This window comes from Fulvia fulva, chromosome 8, assembly GCF_020509005.1.
Source record: "Fulvia fulva chromosome 8, complete sequence".
Lineage (NCBI taxonomy): Eukaryota > Fungi > Ascomycota > Dothideomycetes > Mycosphaerellales > Mycosphaerellaceae > Fulvia > Fulvia fulva.
In genome coordinates, this window is record NC_063019.1 from 2999867 (window position 1) to 3020368 (window position 20502).

Genomic DNA, 20502 nt, shown 5'->3' on the forward strand with positions numbered 1-20502 from the left:
AGAAGGCACAGACAAGCAAGACCCAATCCAGCCCTATAGAAGCAGCAGGACCTGCAGAAGTTCAAAGAACTAACAGAACAGCTACACCTAGCCCAGCAGGAACAGGACAGAAGGGCTCAAGGGAGAGGATCAGCAGCCAGCCAAGGGAAGAAGCAACAGTCTCTAGCTGAAAAGATAGTAGGACTCCTCTGGAAGACTGAATGGACAAGAACCCCACAGAGGCCAGGAACCCCAAAGGCACTCCAACAGTTTGGTAGCCACAACTACCTATTGTACTCAGACCTGACCAGGTCAGAAGCAAGCATAGCAATACAAATCCGCTCTGAACACATCGGAGTCAGGGCATACCTGCATCAGAGAAAAGTCCCAGGTATCGAAGACAAGAGTTGCCCATGCGGCTACCTGTCCCAGAATGTCGAACATAGACTTCTGGTTTGCAAAGAATGGAGTACAGGGAGAGGTGAATGGAGGGCAAGGGCAAGGAACAGAAACTTCCAAGCCATGATCAGCAATAAGGGAGACCTCCAGAGAATTACAAGGTGGATCATCCACCAAGGATTTTTGGAGCAGTTCTCTCTTACTAGGGAAACAGAGAGATGGATTGAGGAGAGAAAGAAGGAGGAGGAGAGCAGGAAGAGGGGGACAACTCTAGGGTTGCAGACAAGGTAGTCAGAGGCTAACCACTATGACACTAGTGCACCCTAATAGAAGGAAAACTGAGAACTCATGGCAAGGAAGCTATTAGAGAAGGAGAGGAGGTTTTTACCTAGGAATAGGTTTCCTACCTTATGCAGTAACATATATAGACATAAACCCGTATAGGCCGGAGGGCACTATAACGGGTAAATGAATCATCTATCTATCTATCTTAGCTAACGACTATTAACGTTTTATAAACGGTAAGGACAAAGACTAGGATCCTATCCCTTTGTTACTAGTAGAGTTTAGGGAAATGGCTAGGCTATTTAGCCGTAAGGAAGTAGATAAGGTCCTACCGCGACTACCTAGCGTAGACTATAAGATTAAGCTAAAGAATAGTTAGACACCGCTATTTCGAAGACTATACTCCTTCTCTATACGAGAGAACGAGGTGATTAAGAAGTAGATCGACGACTAACTTAAGAAAGGTTTTATTTAGAGAAGCGTGTTACTAGTAGTAGTACCTGTTCTAATAGTCAAAAAGCCGGGTAGAGGGCTACGAGTATACGTAGACTATAGAGCTCTAAACGCGCTTACGACGAAGAGTCGCTACCCGATTCTACTATTTTAAGAGACCTTAGATTACATTACTAGCGCGTAATAGTTCACTAAACTAGATATTATCGCTACGTTTAATCGTATCCGTATTATAGTAGGAGACGAGTAGAAAACGGCCTTTACTACTAGATATAGGTAGTTTAAGTACGTATTTATACCTTTTAGACTATATAATATACTAGGAACGTTTTAGTTATTTATAAACGATATACTAAGGGAGTTTCTAGATGACTTCGTGTTATGTTACCTTAATAACGTACTTGTCTTTAGCAAGACAAGAGAAGAGTATATCTAATATATCCTAAAGGTCCTACGAAAGCTAGATACCGCCGGGCTCTAGTTAGATATTAACAAATACGAGTTCTTTAGATACGAGACTACGTATCTAGGTGTTATTATCATAAATAAGAGTATTAAGATGGACCTAGCTAAGATTAAATACGTTAAGAATTGGCCTATACCCGCGAATATTACCGACATCTTGTCGTTTATAGGGTTTACTAACTTCTACCGTAGGTTTATTAAGGATTTTAGTAAGATCTACTTACCTATAACGAAGCTTACGAGGAAGAATGTCCTATAGGACTAGTCTCTAGTATATTAATAGGCGTTCGAGGCATTAAAGTAAGTATTTATCGATACGCCTACCTTAAAACACTTCTACCTAGGGCGAGAGACTATTCTAGAAATAGATACCTTAGATTATGTAATAGTAGTAGTACTCTTATAACGTAACGAGCGAGGAGCGTTATATCCTATTACTTATATATCTAAGAAGATAGATCCCTAGTAATATAACTACGATATCTACGATAAGGAGCTCCTAGCTATTATATAAGCTTTCGAGGAATAGTAACCGGAGCTAACTATTAACGAATACGGTACCGACGATTATAAGAATCTACTAGACCCGGAATCTAAGGACAAGCCGACGCTTATATACTCCGATTATAAGAACCTCGAATAGTTTATAAGTACGAAGTAATTAAACTGTAGACAAGCTCGCTAGGCCGAGTTTCTCTCGTAGTTCTTCTTTAAGATCGTCTATAGGCTAGGAGTTTAAGGTACTAAGCTAGATAGCTTAACCCGACGTTTATAGGACTTACCGAAGCCTAGAGACCTAGATAACCTACGTAACTAATAGTAGTATTAGGTATTACTAGGCCTAGATTATATCCTAAACCTATTATCTACTAGAGTGTTATCGGTATATAATAATAACGTTATAACCCCGCTTACGACCGCTATTCGAGGACTCTATACGTAACTAGAGGCTAAGGAAGCCGTTTAATAACTAGAACGAGATAATCTATATACCTTACTAAGGAAGTACCGTATCGATAACCGTTATATAGTCCTAGTCGGAGGTATAATATACATTAAGAATATATATAGTAGTTATAGCCTATTCGTTCCTCCGGAGTTAGAAGACAATCCAGATAAAGGTAAAATCCCGGTACGCACTCGTATCGTATAGGCTTTCTACGACTATATAGTAGCTAGTTACTTAGGGGACGAGAAGACGTATAAATTAGTAGCTCGTAACTATGCCTAGCTAGGTATCGCACGATTTATTAAGAGCTATATACGTACCTACCGCGCTTACCGTATGAATAAGAATACTAATATCTAGTACCTAGGGCTATTAAGACCGCTACTAGTACTATTTAGCGCTTAGGAGGATATCTCTATTAACTTCGTAGTAAAACTACCGAAGGGAATAAGCGTAGTCGACGGACAAACGTACGAGAATATTATAACCGTTATATACCGCTTAACTAAGGAGCGACATATCATTTCTATTACCTCGATAATAGTAGAGTATTACGTACTAGTATTCCTTAAGTACGTGTTTAGTAGATATAGGCTCCCGAAGTCTATTGTCTCGGATCGTAGTACGTAATAGGTTTCCGTATTCTAGCGTAGGATATACGCGCTACTTAGTATTAGTCGAAAGCTATCTTTGTCGTTCTACCTAGAAATAGATAGACAGTCGGAGAACACGAATAAAGTAATAGAGCAATACCTACGTATCTTTATTAACTATACCTAGGACGACTAGCTAGATTAGACTCTATTAGCTAAGTTTATAGTAAACAATATAGTGTCCGTAATAATAGGCGTCTTACCGTTCTATACTAATACTAGGCGTAATCTAAGGTTCTCTAAGTTCGACTTAGACTTGCCTATACTACTAATACTATATAAATAGCGATCTCGAAACGAGGCTACACGGTAGTACTAGATAAGTAGGAAAGCGCGGTTAAGACTTATTACCTTATCTCGTAGCTAGCTTACTAAATACGATTCCTTCCTTATTGTAATAACCGGAGATACTATACCGTAATCGCGGGCTAACGAGGCGTCATCCCGAGGACATATATATACGTAAGCAAGACTATAGACCTTGAGTCGTAGAAGGTTATACTACCGTAGTAGGGCAACCTAGGAGACATAATATTAATCTAGATCGACACGACACAAGGCCCTATCTAGATCTACAACGTTTATAACCTGCTACCGCGGGGTCGGACGAGTAGGGAACTAGGAACCCTCGCCCACCTAGAGCGGACCCTAAGCTAAGACATAAAGCAAGTACTCCTCGGCGACTTTAACCTCTACTACCTATAGTAGGGACTCGAATTCACTCCCCCGTACGCGTTTCTAGGGGGAAAGCTACTAGATATAACCGTACGCTACGGAATAGCCCTAGTAATACTAAAGGGAATAGAGACGTAGAAGGCCCGTATAAGTATAAGTACGATCGACCTATACTTTCTATTACGAGAACTTGAAGAGAGACTAGTCTAATACCGACCAAACTACGCGCTAGAAGCCTCCTTAGACTATATCCCTATCTAAACGACGCTAGGGGTAAAGGCGATAGAGGAGCTAGTAAGAGAACTACGCCGTAACTAGAAGAAGGCACGCTAGGACGACATAAGAGGCTTCCTAACAGCGAACCTACTATAGTATAGAGAACTCGAGACGACAGCTTAGCTAGATTAAGTAGCGGAACAGATTACCTCGGTTATATAGCAAGTAGCGGAACAATATACGCCGTTACTCCGGCCCTTAACGTAGTAGAAGGCCTTCTAGACCCCTGAATACTCTACGAAGGTAAGGGAGGCTAGAAGGGCAAGGCGATAGTGGACGAAGGAGCATACCTAAGAGACGTAGGAGCAATACTGTCGCGCGACATAAGAGAAGAAGGCATAGATAAGACGCGACAAGCTATAGGACTAGAGAGCGACAATCGGGCTCGTTATAGAAAACCCGGAACAGATGTAGAGACTTGCTAAATAGACACGACTACCTAAAGAGTAGCAAACCCCTCACTTCCCCCTAATCGTAGACCGCGAAGGGATTGCCTAGGCTACGCCCCGGGGTAAGGTAAAAGTATTAGCCGACTATTTCTTTTCGACGTAAGTAGAGGCAGACCTTACGGATATCGACCCGAGTATATACCCGGAACCGCTAGACATAGATTAGGCGGTTAGCTCTAATATAGTAACAGGAGTTATAAGTAAGCTAAAAGGACGGAAAGCCCTAGGCCTAGATAGGATACTAAATATACTGCTAAAAGAGTATAGAGAAGAGATCGCGCCGAGCCTAGCAAACCTATTTACCGCGTACCTACGGCTAGGGTATCACCCGAAGCCGTATAGAGAGTCTATAACAGTAGTGCTACGTAAGCTATAGAAGGAGGACTATACTTAGCCTAAGTCGTATAGACTAATCGTACTTCTAAACACGATAGGGAAGGTCCTAGAAAAGATAGTAGCCTAGAGACTTACGTAGCTAGCCGAGGATAACTACGTACTCCTAGTAATATATATAGGGGGAAGAAGCTAGCGATCGACACTAATAGTAATAGAGCTAATTACGGAGCAAATTCAGACCCTCTAGTACTACGGTAGGAACCGAGCGGCGTCCTTACTATCCCTCGACATCGTAGGAGCCTTCGACAACGTCTTATACTAAAGGCTAATATATATCCTACAGCAGAAAGGCATCCCCTAGTAGGTAACGACGTTTGTCTACTCCTTTCTCTAGGAACGGACAATATACCTAGTCCTAGGAAGGTATACGTCCGACCCGGTAAAGGCAGAGGCTAGAATACCTTAGGGATCTACTCTCTCCCCTATCCTATTTCTAATATTTATGTCTAATCTAATCCCCCTACTCACCTCTCCGTAAACCTTAGTATCGGGGTTCGTAGACGACATAAACATCCTAGCCTAGTTAGACTCGATAGAAGAGAACTGTCGCCTCCTTAAAGATAGGCATAAGAAATGCGAGGAGTAGGTAAAGAAGCATAGTGCCCGGTTCACCCCTAAAAAGTACTAACTTATACACTTTAGTAAAGCGAGAACACACTATAATATAAAGGCGGCGGTAAGAATCTAAGGCTACGAGACAAAGCTATTAGCGGAGCTACGAGTACTAGGGATCTAGCTCGACCCGAAGCTAAGCTAGAATATACAGGTTAAGAAAGCCTAGAGTCGAGCACAAGTCAACGAAGCCTCGATAAAGAGACTTACGGCATCTATATAGGGAGCAACATTCGACAAGGTAAGAGTAATGTATAAGGCGATCGTCAGACTAGCTATGCTATACGGGGCATAGATTTAGGGAACAGGAGGCGTAGGTAAGCCGATCCCGAAACGGATAGAGCAACCCCTAAACAGGATATAGGTAGGCAACCTACGTAGGGTACTAGGCGTATATAAGACAACGTTAATAAGCACGGTAGAAATAGAGACAGGAATACTACTAATCGGCTAGTATATCCGGGGAATAAGAATTCAATACGCGGTAAGGACGACAGGTTACCTAGTATAAACTACGATCTAGGAGGCAAAGAATAAGATAGAAAGCCACTACCGGAGAGGGGCCGGACATAGGACAAGCCAAAAAGAGGATGACCTTACTACCTTTACGGCTATATAGACAAGCACCGAATAGCTAGCACGAAAAGAGGAGGAGCGTAGGACTCGCTAGGCCGGCGGGAGCAAGGCTAAGACCTAAAGCCTAGCGGAACAGATAGCGAGCTACCTATAGGAGCAGGACTAGAAAAGGAAGCCCCCTAAGACAATAGGCCCGATAGCGCTCCGAGCCTTCTAGAGACACAATTACTAGCTATATAGGGACCTGACAAGGGCCGAGGCAAGCATAGCGATCCAAATCAGGTCCGAACATATTAGGTTAAGGGCCTACCTGTTTAGAAGACGCGTACTAGACATCTATAGCCCAGCCTACTAGTGTAGCTACCTATCGTAAAACCTAGAATATATGCTACTACGATACCCGTAGTAGGCGAGAGGTAGGGGAAATTGGAGGTACTAAGCGGGAAGGAGAGACTATAAGTCAATCATTAGGGACAAAGGTAACATTCGCCGAATCTCTCGGTAGATACTATAGTAGGGATACCTCTAGTAGTTTAGCCTCGCTAGCGAGACGGAGGAGTAGATAGACAAGAGGCGGAAGCTAGGGGGTAGCAGATAGGGTAGTTATTAGGGCAGGCCTATGACACTAGCGTACCCCTAACAAGGGAAAATTAAGACAATAACTAGGAGGAAAAGACAGGCGGGAAGGAGGAGGGGTTTTTACTAATACGGTTTCCCCTCTATATATACGAAAACAAGATAGTATAGCTATATAGGCCAAAGGGCACTATAACAGCTTAATAAAATATCTATCTATCTATATAAATAGCGACTAGACGCTGAGTCCGCGGACAAGTTTACGGCTAAGATATAAGAGATATACTAATACTTACGACAGTAGATAGCCTTAGTATAAGTAGTCTAAGCTAAGTACGTAAACTAGACGCGTATACCTATACTACGGTACGCCAAAGGCGACGAAGTATAGGTAAGTACTAAGAACTAGACGATAGAGAGACCTTCTCGTAAGATAGACGTAAAGTAGTCTAGACCGTACGTAATTACGGAGGTACTACCGGGTAATACTTATAAAGTAGAGCTCCTACCTACTTTAAATATCGATAATTACTTCTACTTATACCTTCTTATACTAGTTTATCCGCCGGTTATAGGACAGACATAACCCGTACTACTACCGATCCGAATTGTCGACGACGAATAATACGGAACCGATCCCGCCGAACCCGATTAATAGGAAGTTAAGCAAATTCTAGACTATAAGAAGAGATGGCCGCGAGGACTAATACTAGTAGGAGGTAAACAGCTATATTAGGAATACCTAGTAAAGTACATTAGATATAATAAGCTATCCTATAAAGCTACGAACTAGGTTATCGAGACCGCCGCCGCCTCCGTAGCCGACTTTTACTATAACTACCCGAGAGCGACTAAGCCACCTAGTTTTTAACTACCTATAGACTAGATACCGAATGAGAATACTATAGGTATACGTATAGCGCGCTAACTAGCAAAAGTAGCGATAACTCTAATACCGGTAGAACGAGGCCTCTAGGCTTATAAGAAAGAGAGCGATACGTATAGTCTAATAGATAATAAGGTGTTTACGAAGGTAATAAAAGATATAAGAGGAGAGGAGAGTACTCCGGAGCGCACTCTAAGAAGGTAGGGTAGTGTTACCGTACCGGCGTATATTTACTTAAACCCGCGGGTACGTACCTAGACCTCGCGCCCGCTAACTAATCCGACTAGCGGCTTGGCGCCCGTATATAACTCTCGCGCCCTCCGCGCCTCCCTTAGATAGAGCATCTATTCGACTTGTACCTTACCCGACTACGTGCTTATACCTACTTATAATAGTATATTACTATTATTACCTCTAAGTATCGAGTCTAGTATATTACGTTAGAAGTATAGAAAGTTATTATACGGGCTTATATAGGGTGTTTCAAAAGCAGGTTGTGTATTGTATATATCTATCTATAATAGATAAGTATTGCTCTTAAAGAGGCTATAGGTAACTAATTAGTTACCTAATTCTTAGCGTACGTAGCCTTAAGTTTTAATAATAGGATGTTGTCTATATACACGCTCGGATCGCGACATAGTGCCTCCTAGGTTCTCGGGTCGTTAGGGCTCTTTAGCTACTTAGCTATTAGGCGTAGTTCTAATCTAGGGCGTATACTAGTCCGGTTACTAGTCCTCGAGGATAGGCGAGAGCGTTTGTCGTCGGCTATACTAGCGTAGTAGTTCGTAACTCGGTCGCGTCGTACTTACGACTTAGTTACTCGGTATCGGTGTCGTACTTACGTAGAGTCTAGCTCTCTACTTTTAAAGGCGTAATTAACTATTACGGGCGAGGGAGCTATAGTATAGTCGGGTAAAGACATATATAGTTACGTAAGCTATCTAAGAAGTCTAAGGGAAGGCGAATAGATAAAGCAATCGGAAGGGCGCTAGCGCGCGGAGTTGCGGCCGATGACGTCGATGTGTCGCGGGGCAGTGCGTGAAGTGAGTGAAAGGGCTGTCTCGTGACAACAACCATGGAACACGTCCGATGCCATTGCGAGTGAAGTAGCAGCCATCGCCAAGCTGCCATGTACTATATAGAATCTGACGCCACAGTCATTGTACTCCACTTTGATTCACTCTTCGTTTGCTTCGAGGGTGGACATAATGCAAACTGGCGGGCTCCCAACTGCCTTCGTTCGACGCGTTCGAGGCTGTCTAGCCTAATTATATTAGCATATCCGACCTAGGCAAACTACCCGACGCGATGGAGCGCGTATTAATGAGTCGAGCGCAGCTTTCCTCATCGTTCTGCGACGACTGCGGGTCGATCTTTTGCAACACCAAGTAGAAGGGTGCTATTCAGAGCCCGCCACTTTGGTATACCTCCGCCCTTGCTTCATTTCGTGCAAGAACATCTTTCACCACAACATTGCGCTCGGGTAAGCGAACATACAGCATCACCATCGCTAACACAGTACCACCCAGTCGCACCTCGCGGACCAAAACACCATGGCAACAGATAGCATCTCCCTGCGCTGTCGCCTGGAGGTATTGTCGCAAGAGCTCTACGACGAGATTTACAACCTCACATTCACTGCAGGCAACGGTGGACGTCTCATTATGGGCGAGAGTGACTTCGTCTGGCATGGCGACGTTGTGACAGAGCGCTATCTCGACCGAAGCGTCCGCTACGCAGAACACGACTCACTGAACCTCTTCCTTGTCGATCGAGCGTCGAGTACCAAGTTCGCAGCATCCTTCGAGACTCGAGCGAGTGGGGTTCCTTGCTAACGCAACACATCAGCACTGATGGCAAAAGTGATGCCTTGGAGCAAGAAGGTTGACGAGGACAAGCTCTGCAGATATCTAGCTAAAGTCACAGAGCGAAGCGCGTGCTCGTGAAGCAAGCCAAGGCACATGCAAAGCCATTGACTATGATCTGTCCAGACTTGATCACCATCAAGTCCACAGCCATTCCCGTGCTCCGTCAAATGACACAATCTGACTCATTCAATGGTACGGCAGCCACTGAATTCCTGAAGTGCGACGTGAAGTGAAGCTCCTCTCACAATGGGCTTCACAATACAAAGACGTTTCCATTCACTACATCCGCCATTCACAATCCCATTGTTAATGCAGCACAATGGCACCACACCTCACTCATCGCGCCAGATATATTCCTCCTCCTCAGCACTCACGACCGTGAAGTCCAGACCATCATCTCCTGCTATACAGCACGAGCTTTCCGGTAAAGCCCCACCACCCTGTAATCACAGCAGAAGCCAGATCTCACCACCGCAACCCTGACCATGAGCGCCAACACGATCTCCACGATCTACCGCACGCCAGAATCTGCCGCAGCATCGCCCGATCTTCTCTCGGGCACACCTACCGCACCAGGCCGTAACAGAGCGACTAGCGAGGATGGCTACTTCAATATCACCTGGAGTGAGGAGCTCAAAGGTCTCCCATCCGCCATCTCTATGAGCCGAAGCAACATTACCGAACAAGAGATCATCCTCAGCTCCCCGCCTGCAGGTCTCCTTTTCAAGCGCCGACTTTGGAACCGTGAGACGGATCACGGCCGACTATGTGACCCTGACGGCTGGCAAGGCTCACTTGAGAACGAAGAAAGATTCGAAGAGCAACGCCAGATCAATGAGGAGTGGCTGGAAGATAGAGATCTGCTGCCGCTTGATCCAAGCGTGTTCAAGAAAGTTGACTGGAAGAAGCATGCGACGCTGTTCGAAGTGCCCGTGTCACCGAAGACGATTTTGATCGAAGGAGGCATTGTCGAATGCCCGTGGGTTCAGGCTGCAGAAGCTCATGGCTCACTCAACAACAGTCGCCGCCACCATGCGAGACTCCAGGCGAACCTGCAGTGGATGAGTGAACGTGGAGAATCGCCGCTTTCGGTTGATACATTTACCGCGATCAACTGGTACACCGGCTCTTCAAAAGAAGATCCGCACTCCATGAGCAGCCCACGAGGCACCGAATACGTCTTCCCAGAGGCCGACACAGTCAGGTACGACTCATTCATTGGCAACACGCGGTACCAGTACGCCTACTCATCTCCCTCGCCAACAACTGACAGCCTCATCTCTTTCGCCGACCTCATCAGCAAGTACAACTACGCCTTCGGTTCTGGTGACAAGAGCCCTGGCTCCTCAATTGGTAGGACACAGTTCCCATACCCCTCCCCATCGTCAATCGGCAGGACACAATACCCGTACCCATCACCCACTTCACCGCCTAGTCTAACCAACGACACCAGTTCCGATTCCTCCAGCTACGATGACGAAGAACCCATCCTCCAAACGGCCGCTATCGCGCTCGTTATCTCTCCTCGCAGCTCGAAAGCGTCGATGCTGAGTGCAGGAAACGTATCGCAAGCGCGACGCTCTCCACGTGGATCCGCAACTTTCGGAATGCCAATGCAGGAGGGCGAAGGACCCGTTGAGCTTCGCGTTACCCAGGATGAGCTTAGAGGGCCACCCAGTCCAGTGGTGCGACTCATCGTAATCGGTGGGAAAGCAGTACGGCAGGGCGATGAGGATGACTCAGGGCCAGGATGGGCGAGCGATTCGTTGTTGAGGACTCCGACCGTTGCAGGGCATAGGCCATGCGGAATCTGGAAGAAGACAAAAGGTGTGTTTGGGAGGCTGGATTGTCGGGGTAGGAAGTGATTGTTGTGGATATCTGCGGGCTGCTCACGGGAGCTACGTCTTCAACAATCGTGGTAGCCAACTGACATGCTCTGGAGGTACGATTGACGGTTGTAACTGCAACGACAGTGGGGCAAGTCTAGTCTCAAAGTCCCCACTGGACTTGTTGGGTGGTATTGTGACTGGGATCTATCAAAAATGGTGGTCTCAACCAGGAAATGCAATCCTTCGTTCGTGCTCCAGATCATTTGCCTGTGATGTCTTTCGGGTCGACTTCTGGTTCCGTAGGAGTGCCATTGTGTTGCTTCTCAAACTGTTTCGGATTTGCTCGTGGGGTGAAGCGGCGAGTCGTGCCAAAGAGTGCTGCCGCGGCTCCAATGCCGGCGACAGTCAGGAAGAAGATGTTTTTACCCTCGCTCGGCATCTTGTAGGATATCTTTGACGATGAACATGAAAGTAGATGCTGAATGATGTTGGAGGAAGTGGTGATGTTAGACTAGGTCAAGTGAATGCTGCCACGTGGGAATGTCGTCACCACGACCTCCACATCAGAGCTTCAATGCACCTCGAATGTCCATAGCATTGCATGTTACACCCACCACACATTCTTCTCGTTTACAAAAGCCTCCTCCCAACACACCGCCACCATGGTCCTAGAAGAAGCCACCTCGTCCTCCGAGCCTCAACCCTCCTTCAATGAAGCCCTCCCCACCTCCTCCCCAGACCTCTACTCCGGCGACCGCAATCCTCAAGTCCTCGAGACCCGCAATTCCTCCTATATAACCATCTCCCCGGGCGTTCATGTCAACACTCAGAACCTCCCCAGGCCCTGGATGGGCGCAACTCCACGCGGCCTCAACACAGCAATATTCGAAGCATGTCAACAAGCCAGCATCATCATGAACCGGCCCGTCCGACAGGAAGAAGCCGACGCGCTAGCATTCCACTTCGCGCGAGCAGTGCGCATAGGATCATATGGGACACCAATAGGATCTGCCGTAGGAGCCGCGCTGTGGTATAGAGGCTTTAAGAACGGGAGTTATAGGTTCCCAGGCTACACGCCCAACAAAGAGAGATTCAACCCGAACAAATTTGGAAGGCTGCAGGGGCGGAATGCGAAATACATGTGGCACTCGCTTCGCTTTGGCGCATATGGAATCGTTGGGGTCATGATGGGGAGTGTGTTGATAGGATCGTATGCGTTGACCGCGGGCAGTGCGGGGAGGTTGATGGACCCGAGGTTGAAAGAGCTCAAAGAGAAGATTATTGCCAATTCGAAGCAGGGGAAGAATGGGGAGCTTTTGCCGGGGCAGATGGCCGGTGGGGGAGAGGTTGATCAGACGGGTGGGCAACGGCAGGGAGAGACGTATGACATGGAGCGACAACGGAGAGGGGTGCAGAGGGCCGGAAGGGAGAGTGGCGCTTGGCAGACTCAGAACATTATGGATGATGCTAGTCCTACGGGGGCCATGTTCATGAGTGATTATCAGGAGAACGAAAGCCCTAGTGACTCGGGGGTAATGAGCGACGGGCATGTGAAGCAGAGGGATAGTCAGGTACGCTTTGAGGAGGCGAGAAGGGACGCGCAGCAGAGTAGAAATGATGGATTTGGGGCTGCGCCGAAGTCGTCTGGTAGTGCGTGGGAGAGGCTACGGCAGCAGGCTAGCTCTGGTGAACCTGGACAATCCTCGACAAAGAGCCGCAGAGATGCTTCATCGCCGGTCGATAGTTTTATGTCTTTGCAAGGGGAAGATAACAGACGTCAGGAGCAAAAGGCTTTTGATCAAAAGATGGAGCGAGAACGGGAAGGGAAAGATTTTGAGTCTCAGTCAGGAGGTTGGCGAAGATAGAGCATTCCAAGATCCGCTTCCTCTGCCATCAGATCAGTCCCTCCGCCACCACCATGCTCTTGCACCTCCATCTCTCTTTCTGCCAAAGGGTTTTTCTCCATCCGCTGTACTCGCTCCCTATCCGCATTCGCCATATTCGCCGCCACAGTTGACTATATACGTCACAGCACAATGGCTGTACGATTGCTTCTCAAATCGTTCGAGAGTGCTCCAGCATATTCAGGATACACGCCTTGCCTCGAAGTAGGCACTCACAGGTGCACCTTCTGAGTTCAAGCAAGCATAGCGTCCCAGATTCCCTTGTCCAATTTCTAGCGCGTGGTAGGCAAAGTCACTTGGACTACAGTCTCGTCCACGACGGGTCGGGTCAGTCGGGTCGCACGCATAATTCGGCGTTGTATGCGGCACAACTCAAGCGCCCATCGATCCACAAAATCCTTATTATAACACGACAGACCACGCCAACTATAAGAAGGATTGGCGCGCGCTTCGATGGTTTCCAAGAGGTAGCCCATGGTGGCCCGGCTGTGAGGTATCATGAAGGGTTCGGCGCCTAACTGGTCAGTAATGACGGGATACACGTAAATGTTGCGTGGTGGCGACGTAACATTCATCTGCGTCCAAAGTTCACCAGTATAGTCTTCCAGTTTCAGTATTGGCCCGATACGTTGGGTTCCTGAGGACTCATGTCGAGTGATGAACAGTGATAGAGCGGGTCTACGGGGAGGGGGCCCAGGTAGTGAGCGCCCGGACCACGCGATGTGGTGTTCCTCTGTAGCTGGGACGCATAGCCAGCGTGACGTTGAGAAGATGTCGTGAAAGCTCGGGTGCAGTCCTGTCCTTTTGGGCCGTCTCCTTGGAGCGGAGAGCATGTCTCCAGCTTGCGAGCCCTCATGTAGACGCAAGGCTGGTGGAACGTACATAGGTGTCCTGACTTCTGCAGGAGTTCTTCTTAGAAAGTCGAGGCTGAGCCTAGTGTACAAGCTAGTACCATTGCGCTCGGCATCCTCAATGATCTTTCGAAAGAGTCTGCTAGGCTGGTGGTTACTCTCTTTGGGCAGAAAAGGTGTCCGAAGCGCAATGTAAATGGGCAATCCCTGGAGGGTCTCCTCGAGGACGGCCTCAATGTGCCGCGATCTGGGGCACGCATCCCAGCCCAGATGAATAGCAATATCGAGATGGTGGAAGAGCAGATGTTGGACGCATGGCGAGTCCCAGCGTAGACGGAGATACACATGCTCAATCTGTCGTTCAAGCATCTCCTGGATAAGTACGCAAGCATGGTCAGGGTAGTTCCAAATCTCTGGGGCGTTCCCGAGTCCGAGTCTACGCTTGAGTCGGATAGAACCGACGATAGTGTGGTGTATCCTCTTGTCGGCCAAGATGCCGCTGATGATGGCTTCGACCGGCAGGTACATCAGGACCATTTCCAGGAGCTCGGCGATGTTGAAAAAGCACTCGGTGGCCGTGAACGGCATATGCTTAGCTGTGATGTCCATGTCGAGTGTGATCCCTCTTTCTTATAGATTAAATGACACTGCAGCTCCCACAGCTCGAATCTCGTATGTTGTGGGAAAAGCTTTGCACAGTACTATTTACCCATGCCGAAGTTTTTCAGGTTCTTAAAAATCAGTAACACGTGGCTACGGGATACCGAAACATCGCTGCCATCCATGCATCAAAGGCATCAAGCTGGTCATAGTCCCGGATCTTGATTACCTTCACATTGTGTGCCTGGCGCCTCGTGATGGACGCCGGGGCCCGGCAGCCAGATAAGGCCGGATACCACACACTGAAGAGGGGCGCTTTTTCATAGTCGCAGCATTCCGGGAGAGTATCGTAGTGCTATGGCTGTGAACAAAGGAAAGTGAGTGTCGAGCTTCAGGGGAAGAAAGCATCTCACGATGCGAGCCTGTCATTGGCCGCGGACTGATCTCCGACCCCTGCTCACAGATCGCGGCCGAGCACAGGCAGCTGCATCCCGCGTCATCGTTCCTGCTGTACGCATGTGAATCTTGAACTCTTCATCTTGTACCGTTTCCTACCATCTCTCTGTTCTTCTGTACATCCAATCCTCCCAGCATACAACACTACCACACCGATCACTCAACGCCAAAGGACTACAGCCATGGCTGCGACCGCACCGCCGAACGCCCTTTCCGGCAAGAACCTGAGTCAGATTATGGTCGCATCCCTCCCGACCGATGCACAAAAGGTCACACAAGGATACGAGGCAATCGCATTGGCAGCACATGCGTCGATGCTTGCCGTTGGCTTCAGACTCGTCGGACTTAACGAGGACAACAAGATAGAAGCACATTCGGACGCCGATCAGACACAGCCACTACCATCAGAGTGGAACGCACACAGCGGCAGCTATGCCTTCCGCTACAAGCACGACCAAAGCAGCATGGAATATCTCGTCAAAGCGAACCGCATGGGTAACAAGGTCATTGTGATGGGAATGGGCATGGGCGACGACCGAACTGCTCAGTTCGAAGTCAAGATCACAGACTTCATATCCGAGGGCAACCTGCCTTTCACGATGGATGGTGCGACGAAAGAGCAGGCAGCGGAGAGACTTAACGACACATTCATCACAGTCGGTCGCTTGAGTGACTTTGGCAGTCAAATGCGAGTGCAGCTCATGCAGAAGCTCATACCTGGTCTGCACAAAGAAGGCTACGAAGAGTCAGATACGCAGTCTAACTCTCGGCAGCCTATCCCAGGTCGAGAGGATGATCGCCCGCGCCACGATCCACTACGAGACGAGCGCGACCCTCCAGCTCGACCACACCATTTCCACGACCCTCTCGCACAGCCACTCCGACCACGCGGACCTATGCCAGAGCCGATGCCTGGCTTCGAAGACCCGTATGATCTACAGAGGCCGATGCGTGGGCAAGGACAAGGTGGATTTGGCAATATCGGAGAACGCGATCTCCACCCACAAGGATTGGGACCAAACGACCCAATGCGAGGAGGTATCGGTCCTGGCTTTGGCGGACCTATGGGTGGCGGAGGCATGCACCCTACATTTGATGATCCGCTCTTCGCAGGTCAAGGTCGGAGAGGCGGAGGCTACAATCCACAAGCACCACCTGGTGCAAGATACGAAGACCCATTTGGGCAAGGAGGACCACAAGGTGGCCATCCTCGGGGTGCTGGCATGGGCGGGCGACCACCGAATCCCTTTGGTGGCTTCGGTGATGGAGACTTTATCTGAAGTGATGCAGAATGAAGCGATGTAAGATGAGAAGGGGGTCAAAAGGCATGGGAAACGAAGTGACGATAACGATACCACGAAGACATGTCGGTGGCTGGCCATGAGACGGACAAAAGGCGCAGGTAATCATAGCATACTTATGGCTTGCACGAGCTATGAATTCCATTGCCTACTCTAGCCCTTCATCTGCGGTTTCATTTATGTCCCGCTCGCGTCTTATCTGACACATGACGGTTTGTCGCAGCAGTCTGTCAGGAAGTCGTGAACGTTTCAATTCCTTCAGCAATACTCCACATTGACGTCCAGCTCTCGACAATAGACCACTGCTGAACAGGAGTGCCCATCCAACAGCTCAACAACTTTCACAAGCGGAGAGCATCATCGCAGTCTGCGCAATACCATCCATCAACATAAGTTCAAGTTCCTCACTGCCCAGTCAACGCCCTCTCCACCCCCTTCACCGCCCCCTCAAACTTCCCACCCTCAACCAGAATCAAATGCCCCTGCGGTTTGATCCCCAACTCATTAAACGTCCTCTTCGCATCACTCGCTTCCGGCTCCTCCTCAGATTTCTCGTAATCATAACTCGCAACACCTTGCGCATACTTCGCCAGCACTTCATCCTCAACATGAAAGTAGAACGTCTCCGACGAGTTGGACGCAGAAGACTTCGACTTCTTCGCAGGCCGGTTGGGATCTGCCTCGAAAGCGGCGACCTCGGCGTAGGTCTTGGAGAGGATGAGGTAGTGCGTGAAGGGGTAAGGGTTGGAGTTCTCGATTGCGCCGGTGAGTTCTGAGGTGAGAAAGGTGTAGAGCGGTGGGACGATTTGGTAGGGCATGTTTATGAAGCGTTCCGAGAGAACCAAACCCACCTGCGATGGAGTCGAAGGATCTAGAGTTTGCTTCAAGGTTGCCTCCAAAGGTGATCCGGCAGATTTCTTGATAATGTAGGAGGTAAGTGCCTTGATGGATTCCTTTTCACGGTGTTGGTGGAGGTTCAGGACTGTGAGGAAGGCGTAGGGATCGGAGTCTTTGCCGTCGCATTTTACGGTGCTGCCGAGGAGGGGTTGGGAGAGGACTAAGTTGGCGAGCTCGCTGAGGTCAAAAAGTTGGTTGTCGACGTCGAAGAGTTGGCGGAGGAGAGTTTTGATGCCGTGGAAGTCGATGGTTTCGTCTGGGTCGAACCATTCGAAGTCGACGTCGAGCATGTCAACTTCCTGATATTAGGTTAGCTGAAGGGTTTTATTTCCATATAGTGATGGCGACGTACATCTTCGCTTCCGCTATCTTCGCCATCGACGTCCATCTTGTCTCTGGTGGAGGACTTGTCGTCGGCCTTTCGTTTGCCCATGGTGGCGATGTGGCTGATAGCTAGGGTCGAGGTATGTGCTTTGCGTTCCTATCTCTTGAAGTGCTTTCGGTCAAATTTTGCAGCGATTTGAGTATTAAATCTGTTCGGCGAAGTTGTTACTTGTGGTCGACACATGCGGTCGATCGATCTGTAAATTTATGAAGTAATCGGACCCTAAATGCTTTATACCGAATGTGGACGACGAGGGCCTGAGCCGCAGAAAGAAAGTCGTGGTATCCTTGCCCAATCTTGACTTGCTTCACGAATTGGATATCCATTCAATGCAAGCTGAGGGTCGACAAACCATATGGACTAAGTGCGTGACAGAAGGCCAGGACCTCTGACGGTCTCTCGATGGCTACCACAGCGCGGCTCAACTTTCTCGATGAGGCTGCCGACTTGCTAGCATTTTCATCGCCAACGACTGCAGCCCAGCTGCACTCAACACGGCTCGAGCCGACACAGGAGGACGTAGTGAAAGCTCAGGTTGTTAAGAACGATCGCCTCTGTGGAGGATGTGGCGACTCTCTCATACCATGGTGGAACTGCTCCATAAGGACCAAGAAGCGTACACGGCAAGAACGACTCAATCAAGACAAAAGCACAAAATTCACGACTGTGCAGTGCGCACGCTGCAATAGCTTTACTATGGTACGGCAAGTAAGACGTTCAACAGGCCGTCCTGTGCCGCAACAGCCCATGGTCCAGCCTGCTACCGAGCGCAAGAAAGTGGTGGCGGTCCAGAAAGATGATCAGCCTACGCAGGGCTCGATCACACCATCGTCAACCCCGACAGAGTCTGCCGTCAAAAAGCGGAGTCGCAACAAGAAATCTAGCCTGCAGTCTCTGCTTGCGGATCGTAAAGCTGTGGAACCGAAGAAGGGTTCTGGTTTGGGACTGATGGATTTCATGAAGACTTGGAATTCCGTTCCCATAGTCTAGCTACGGCTGGATATCCTCTTCATCGCATCCTTCCCAGCGAGAAGCATCACGTGGGTGCCTCCAATGGCGACAGGCCTTCCGAATGCGAGTCCAAACAGTAAGCGAGTCGAGTATATTGAGCAGCGCAGAAGCTCCAACCTGTGGCTGCCTCTTCCAGGCTCTCCTCGCTTCTACTCTGATTCATACTCAGCACTCATGATGTCCTTCAACTTCATGTACCTCCAGCCCTTCTCCGCGCCAGGGTGCATCACACGGACTTCTGCCATGCCCACCAACTGGAGATCTATCGCATGCTGATCATCAAGCATCTTCTTCATCTGCTCTCGTGAGCGCACCCCTCCATTCTCCGCGACTTCTTCGCCATACCTTAGACTCTTCACCAGCTGTCTGTCGACCACTGTCAAAGAGCGAAGCCATTTGGCGAGCTGACTGTACGAGAAGAACATCCTGAAGAACACCGCGCCGGTGTAGAAGACCTTGCTGGCCTCTGCGCGAATTTGGCGACTGACTGCCAATAATGGAGGCGGCTTGTATTTCTTGGATATGTGGTAGCCGAGATAGCTTGCGGGGGCGTGGTCAGGGTCCCCATCAAGAATACGTTTAGTTCTTTCGGCCCTAGGCTGTGGCCACAGAACGAGCTCGTAGATGTAGATGCGAAGTTAGGCAGGCAGGCGGAAAAGAGGGCATTGCACCGCCTGTGATGGCGAAGTAGCTTTTGTCATTGCTTGCAAACAATGTCAGTGTGGCGTTGGCGGCACAGGAGAGGAACACATACAGGCCATGCAGCAGTGTGCTGATTGAAGCGCGTTCACGGTATTATCAAGATGTGGCAGACTCGAGTTTGGTGAGCATGGCTGTGTGGTGTTGAAGTTCGGGGTGAAGGTGAGGAAGATTGATGCAAGTGATGCCAGGGAAGATGGCGCGAGGGAGCTATGACCCGCATGGTCCCCTGCAGCCGTTGTGGCGCGAATGCATGTGATTTCGAGATCATGAGGCAAGTACGCAATGTCCACTATCTTATTCTCAGAACTTCTGCTCGTGGCTATGTATCGTGGCATCGCCGTCCCAGGTATGTGAGCAGATAAGTCTCCGGAGCCCGCAGGCGCCATTCACCACCTGACGTAGCTGCCTCCAAGTTCTGCGCTGCCTATGACAGATTTCACCTCCCCGGCCTTGTCACTTCGCATTGTCGATCAGCTTGAACATCTCCGCATGTCTCTTATCTCCTTCGTGGCCAGATCATGGTGGCAGTGTTTCTACTCGGCCTCGTCGAGCAGCCCTTCTACCCTCGCATACCTCCAGCCTTCAGCTTCCCGACCGTCCTTTATCGCAATCTTGAGGAGGCTCCTGTGCTCAAAGCGCGCAATGTCGTCGGATTCAAGATCGTTGATGACTTCAGCCTGCGACCGCAACGGAGGGACCTCCTCAGCTACGAACCCTTTCACCAGTTGCCTATCCACAGTTGCCAACGAAGACAGCCAGCTGATAATGATCTTTTGTGTGGTTATATCATGGCCATATCGAAAGAAAATGGCGCTACTGTAGAACAGTTTGCTTGCCTCGCTGCGAATCTGGCGATTGACCGCTAACACCGGAGGTGGCTCGTACTTGCTCGTCAAGTGGTAGCCCTTCTTATTAAGCGTAGCGACCGAGCGCTAGCCACACCGGAGTACGAGCTTGCGAGTACGTAGGTGAGGCGTCAGCGAGGGAGTGAAGCTCTATTGTACCAGCCCTCAACTAGCCTTGGCGCCCGCTCTGATTGGTCAACTTTCAAGTTTTAGGGTCACGT

At 48.9% G+C, this 20502-nt stretch overlaps 9 protein-coding genes across 9 annotated transcripts; 5 read left to right on the plus strand and 4 right to left on the minus strand.

The window, feature by feature from the left end:
- Positions 1-9185: 9185 nt before the first annotated feature.
- On the plus strand, positions 9186-9467 carry CLAFUR5_11380 (uncharacterized protein; the record flags this gene model as incomplete). Its single annotated transcript, XM_047910528.1, has 1 exon — positions 9186-9467. One exon carries the CDS (start codon positions 9186-9188, stop codon positions 9465-9467), a length of 282 nt encoding a protein of 93 aa, XP_047765323.1.
- A 518-nt stretch (positions 9468-9985) lies between these two features.
- CLAFUR5_11381 (uncharacterized protein) lies at positions 9986-11365 on the plus strand (the record flags this gene model as incomplete). The annotated part of the gene is made up of 1 exon (XM_047910529.1): positions 9986-11365. The coding sequence occupies one exon, from the start codon at positions 9986-9988 to the stop codon at positions 11363-11365; it is 1380 nt and encodes a 459-aa protein (XP_047765322.1).
- A 223-nt stretch (positions 11366-11588) lies between these two features.
- Positions 11589-11768, minus strand: CLAFUR5_11382 (uncharacterized protein; the record flags this gene model as incomplete). The annotated part of the gene is made up of 1 exon (XM_047910530.1): positions 11589-11768. One exon carries the CDS (start codon positions 11766-11768, stop codon positions 11589-11591), a length of 180 nt encoding a protein of 59 aa, XP_047765321.1.
- A 223-nt stretch (positions 11769-11991) lies between these two features.
- On the plus strand, positions 11992-13194 carry CLAFUR5_11383 (uncharacterized protein; the record flags this gene model as incomplete). The annotated part of the gene is made up of 1 exon (XM_047910531.1): positions 11992-13194. The coding sequence occupies one exon, from the start codon at positions 11992-11994 to the stop codon at positions 13192-13194; it is 1203 nt and encodes a 400-aa protein (XP_047765320.1).
- Positions 13195-13505: 311 nt separating this feature from the next.
- CLAFUR5_11384 (uncharacterized protein) lies at positions 13506-14693 on the minus strand (the record flags this gene model as incomplete). Its single annotated transcript, XM_047910532.1, has 1 exon — positions 13506-14693. The coding sequence occupies one exon, from the start codon at positions 14691-14693 to the stop codon at positions 13506-13508; it is 1188 nt and encodes a 395-aa protein (XP_047765319.1).
- A 629-nt stretch (positions 14694-15322) lies between these two features.
- On the plus strand, positions 15323-16420 carry CLAFUR5_11385 (uncharacterized protein; the record flags this gene model as incomplete). Its single annotated transcript, XM_047910533.1, has 1 exon — positions 15323-16420. One exon carries the CDS (start codon positions 15323-15325, stop codon positions 16418-16420), a length of 1098 nt encoding a protein of 365 aa, XP_047765318.1.
- Positions 16421-16845: 425 nt separating this feature from the next.
- Positions 16846-17771, minus strand: CLAFUR5_11386 (uncharacterized protein; the record flags this gene model as incomplete). The annotated part of the gene is made up of 2 exons (XM_047910534.1): positions 16846-17637; positions 17691-17771. The coding sequence occupies 2 exons, from the start codon at positions 17769-17771 to the stop codon at positions 16846-16848; spliced, it is 873 nt and encodes a 290-aa protein (XP_047765317.1).
- A 354-nt stretch (positions 17772-18125) lies between these two features.
- On the plus strand, positions 18126-18713 carry CLAFUR5_11387 (uncharacterized protein; the record flags this gene model as incomplete). Its single annotated transcript, XM_047910535.1, has 1 exon — positions 18126-18713. One exon carries the CDS (start codon positions 18126-18128, stop codon positions 18711-18713), a length of 588 nt encoding a protein of 195 aa, XP_047765316.1.
- Positions 18714-18883: 170 nt separating this feature from the next.
- CLAFUR5_11388 (uncharacterized protein) lies at positions 18884-19159 on the minus strand (the record flags this gene model as incomplete). Its single annotated transcript, XM_047910536.1, has 1 exon — positions 18884-19159. The coding sequence occupies one exon, from the start codon at positions 19157-19159 to the stop codon at positions 18884-18886; it is 276 nt and encodes a 91-aa protein (XP_047765315.1).
- Between the last annotated feature and the right edge of the window lie 1343 nt (positions 19160-20502).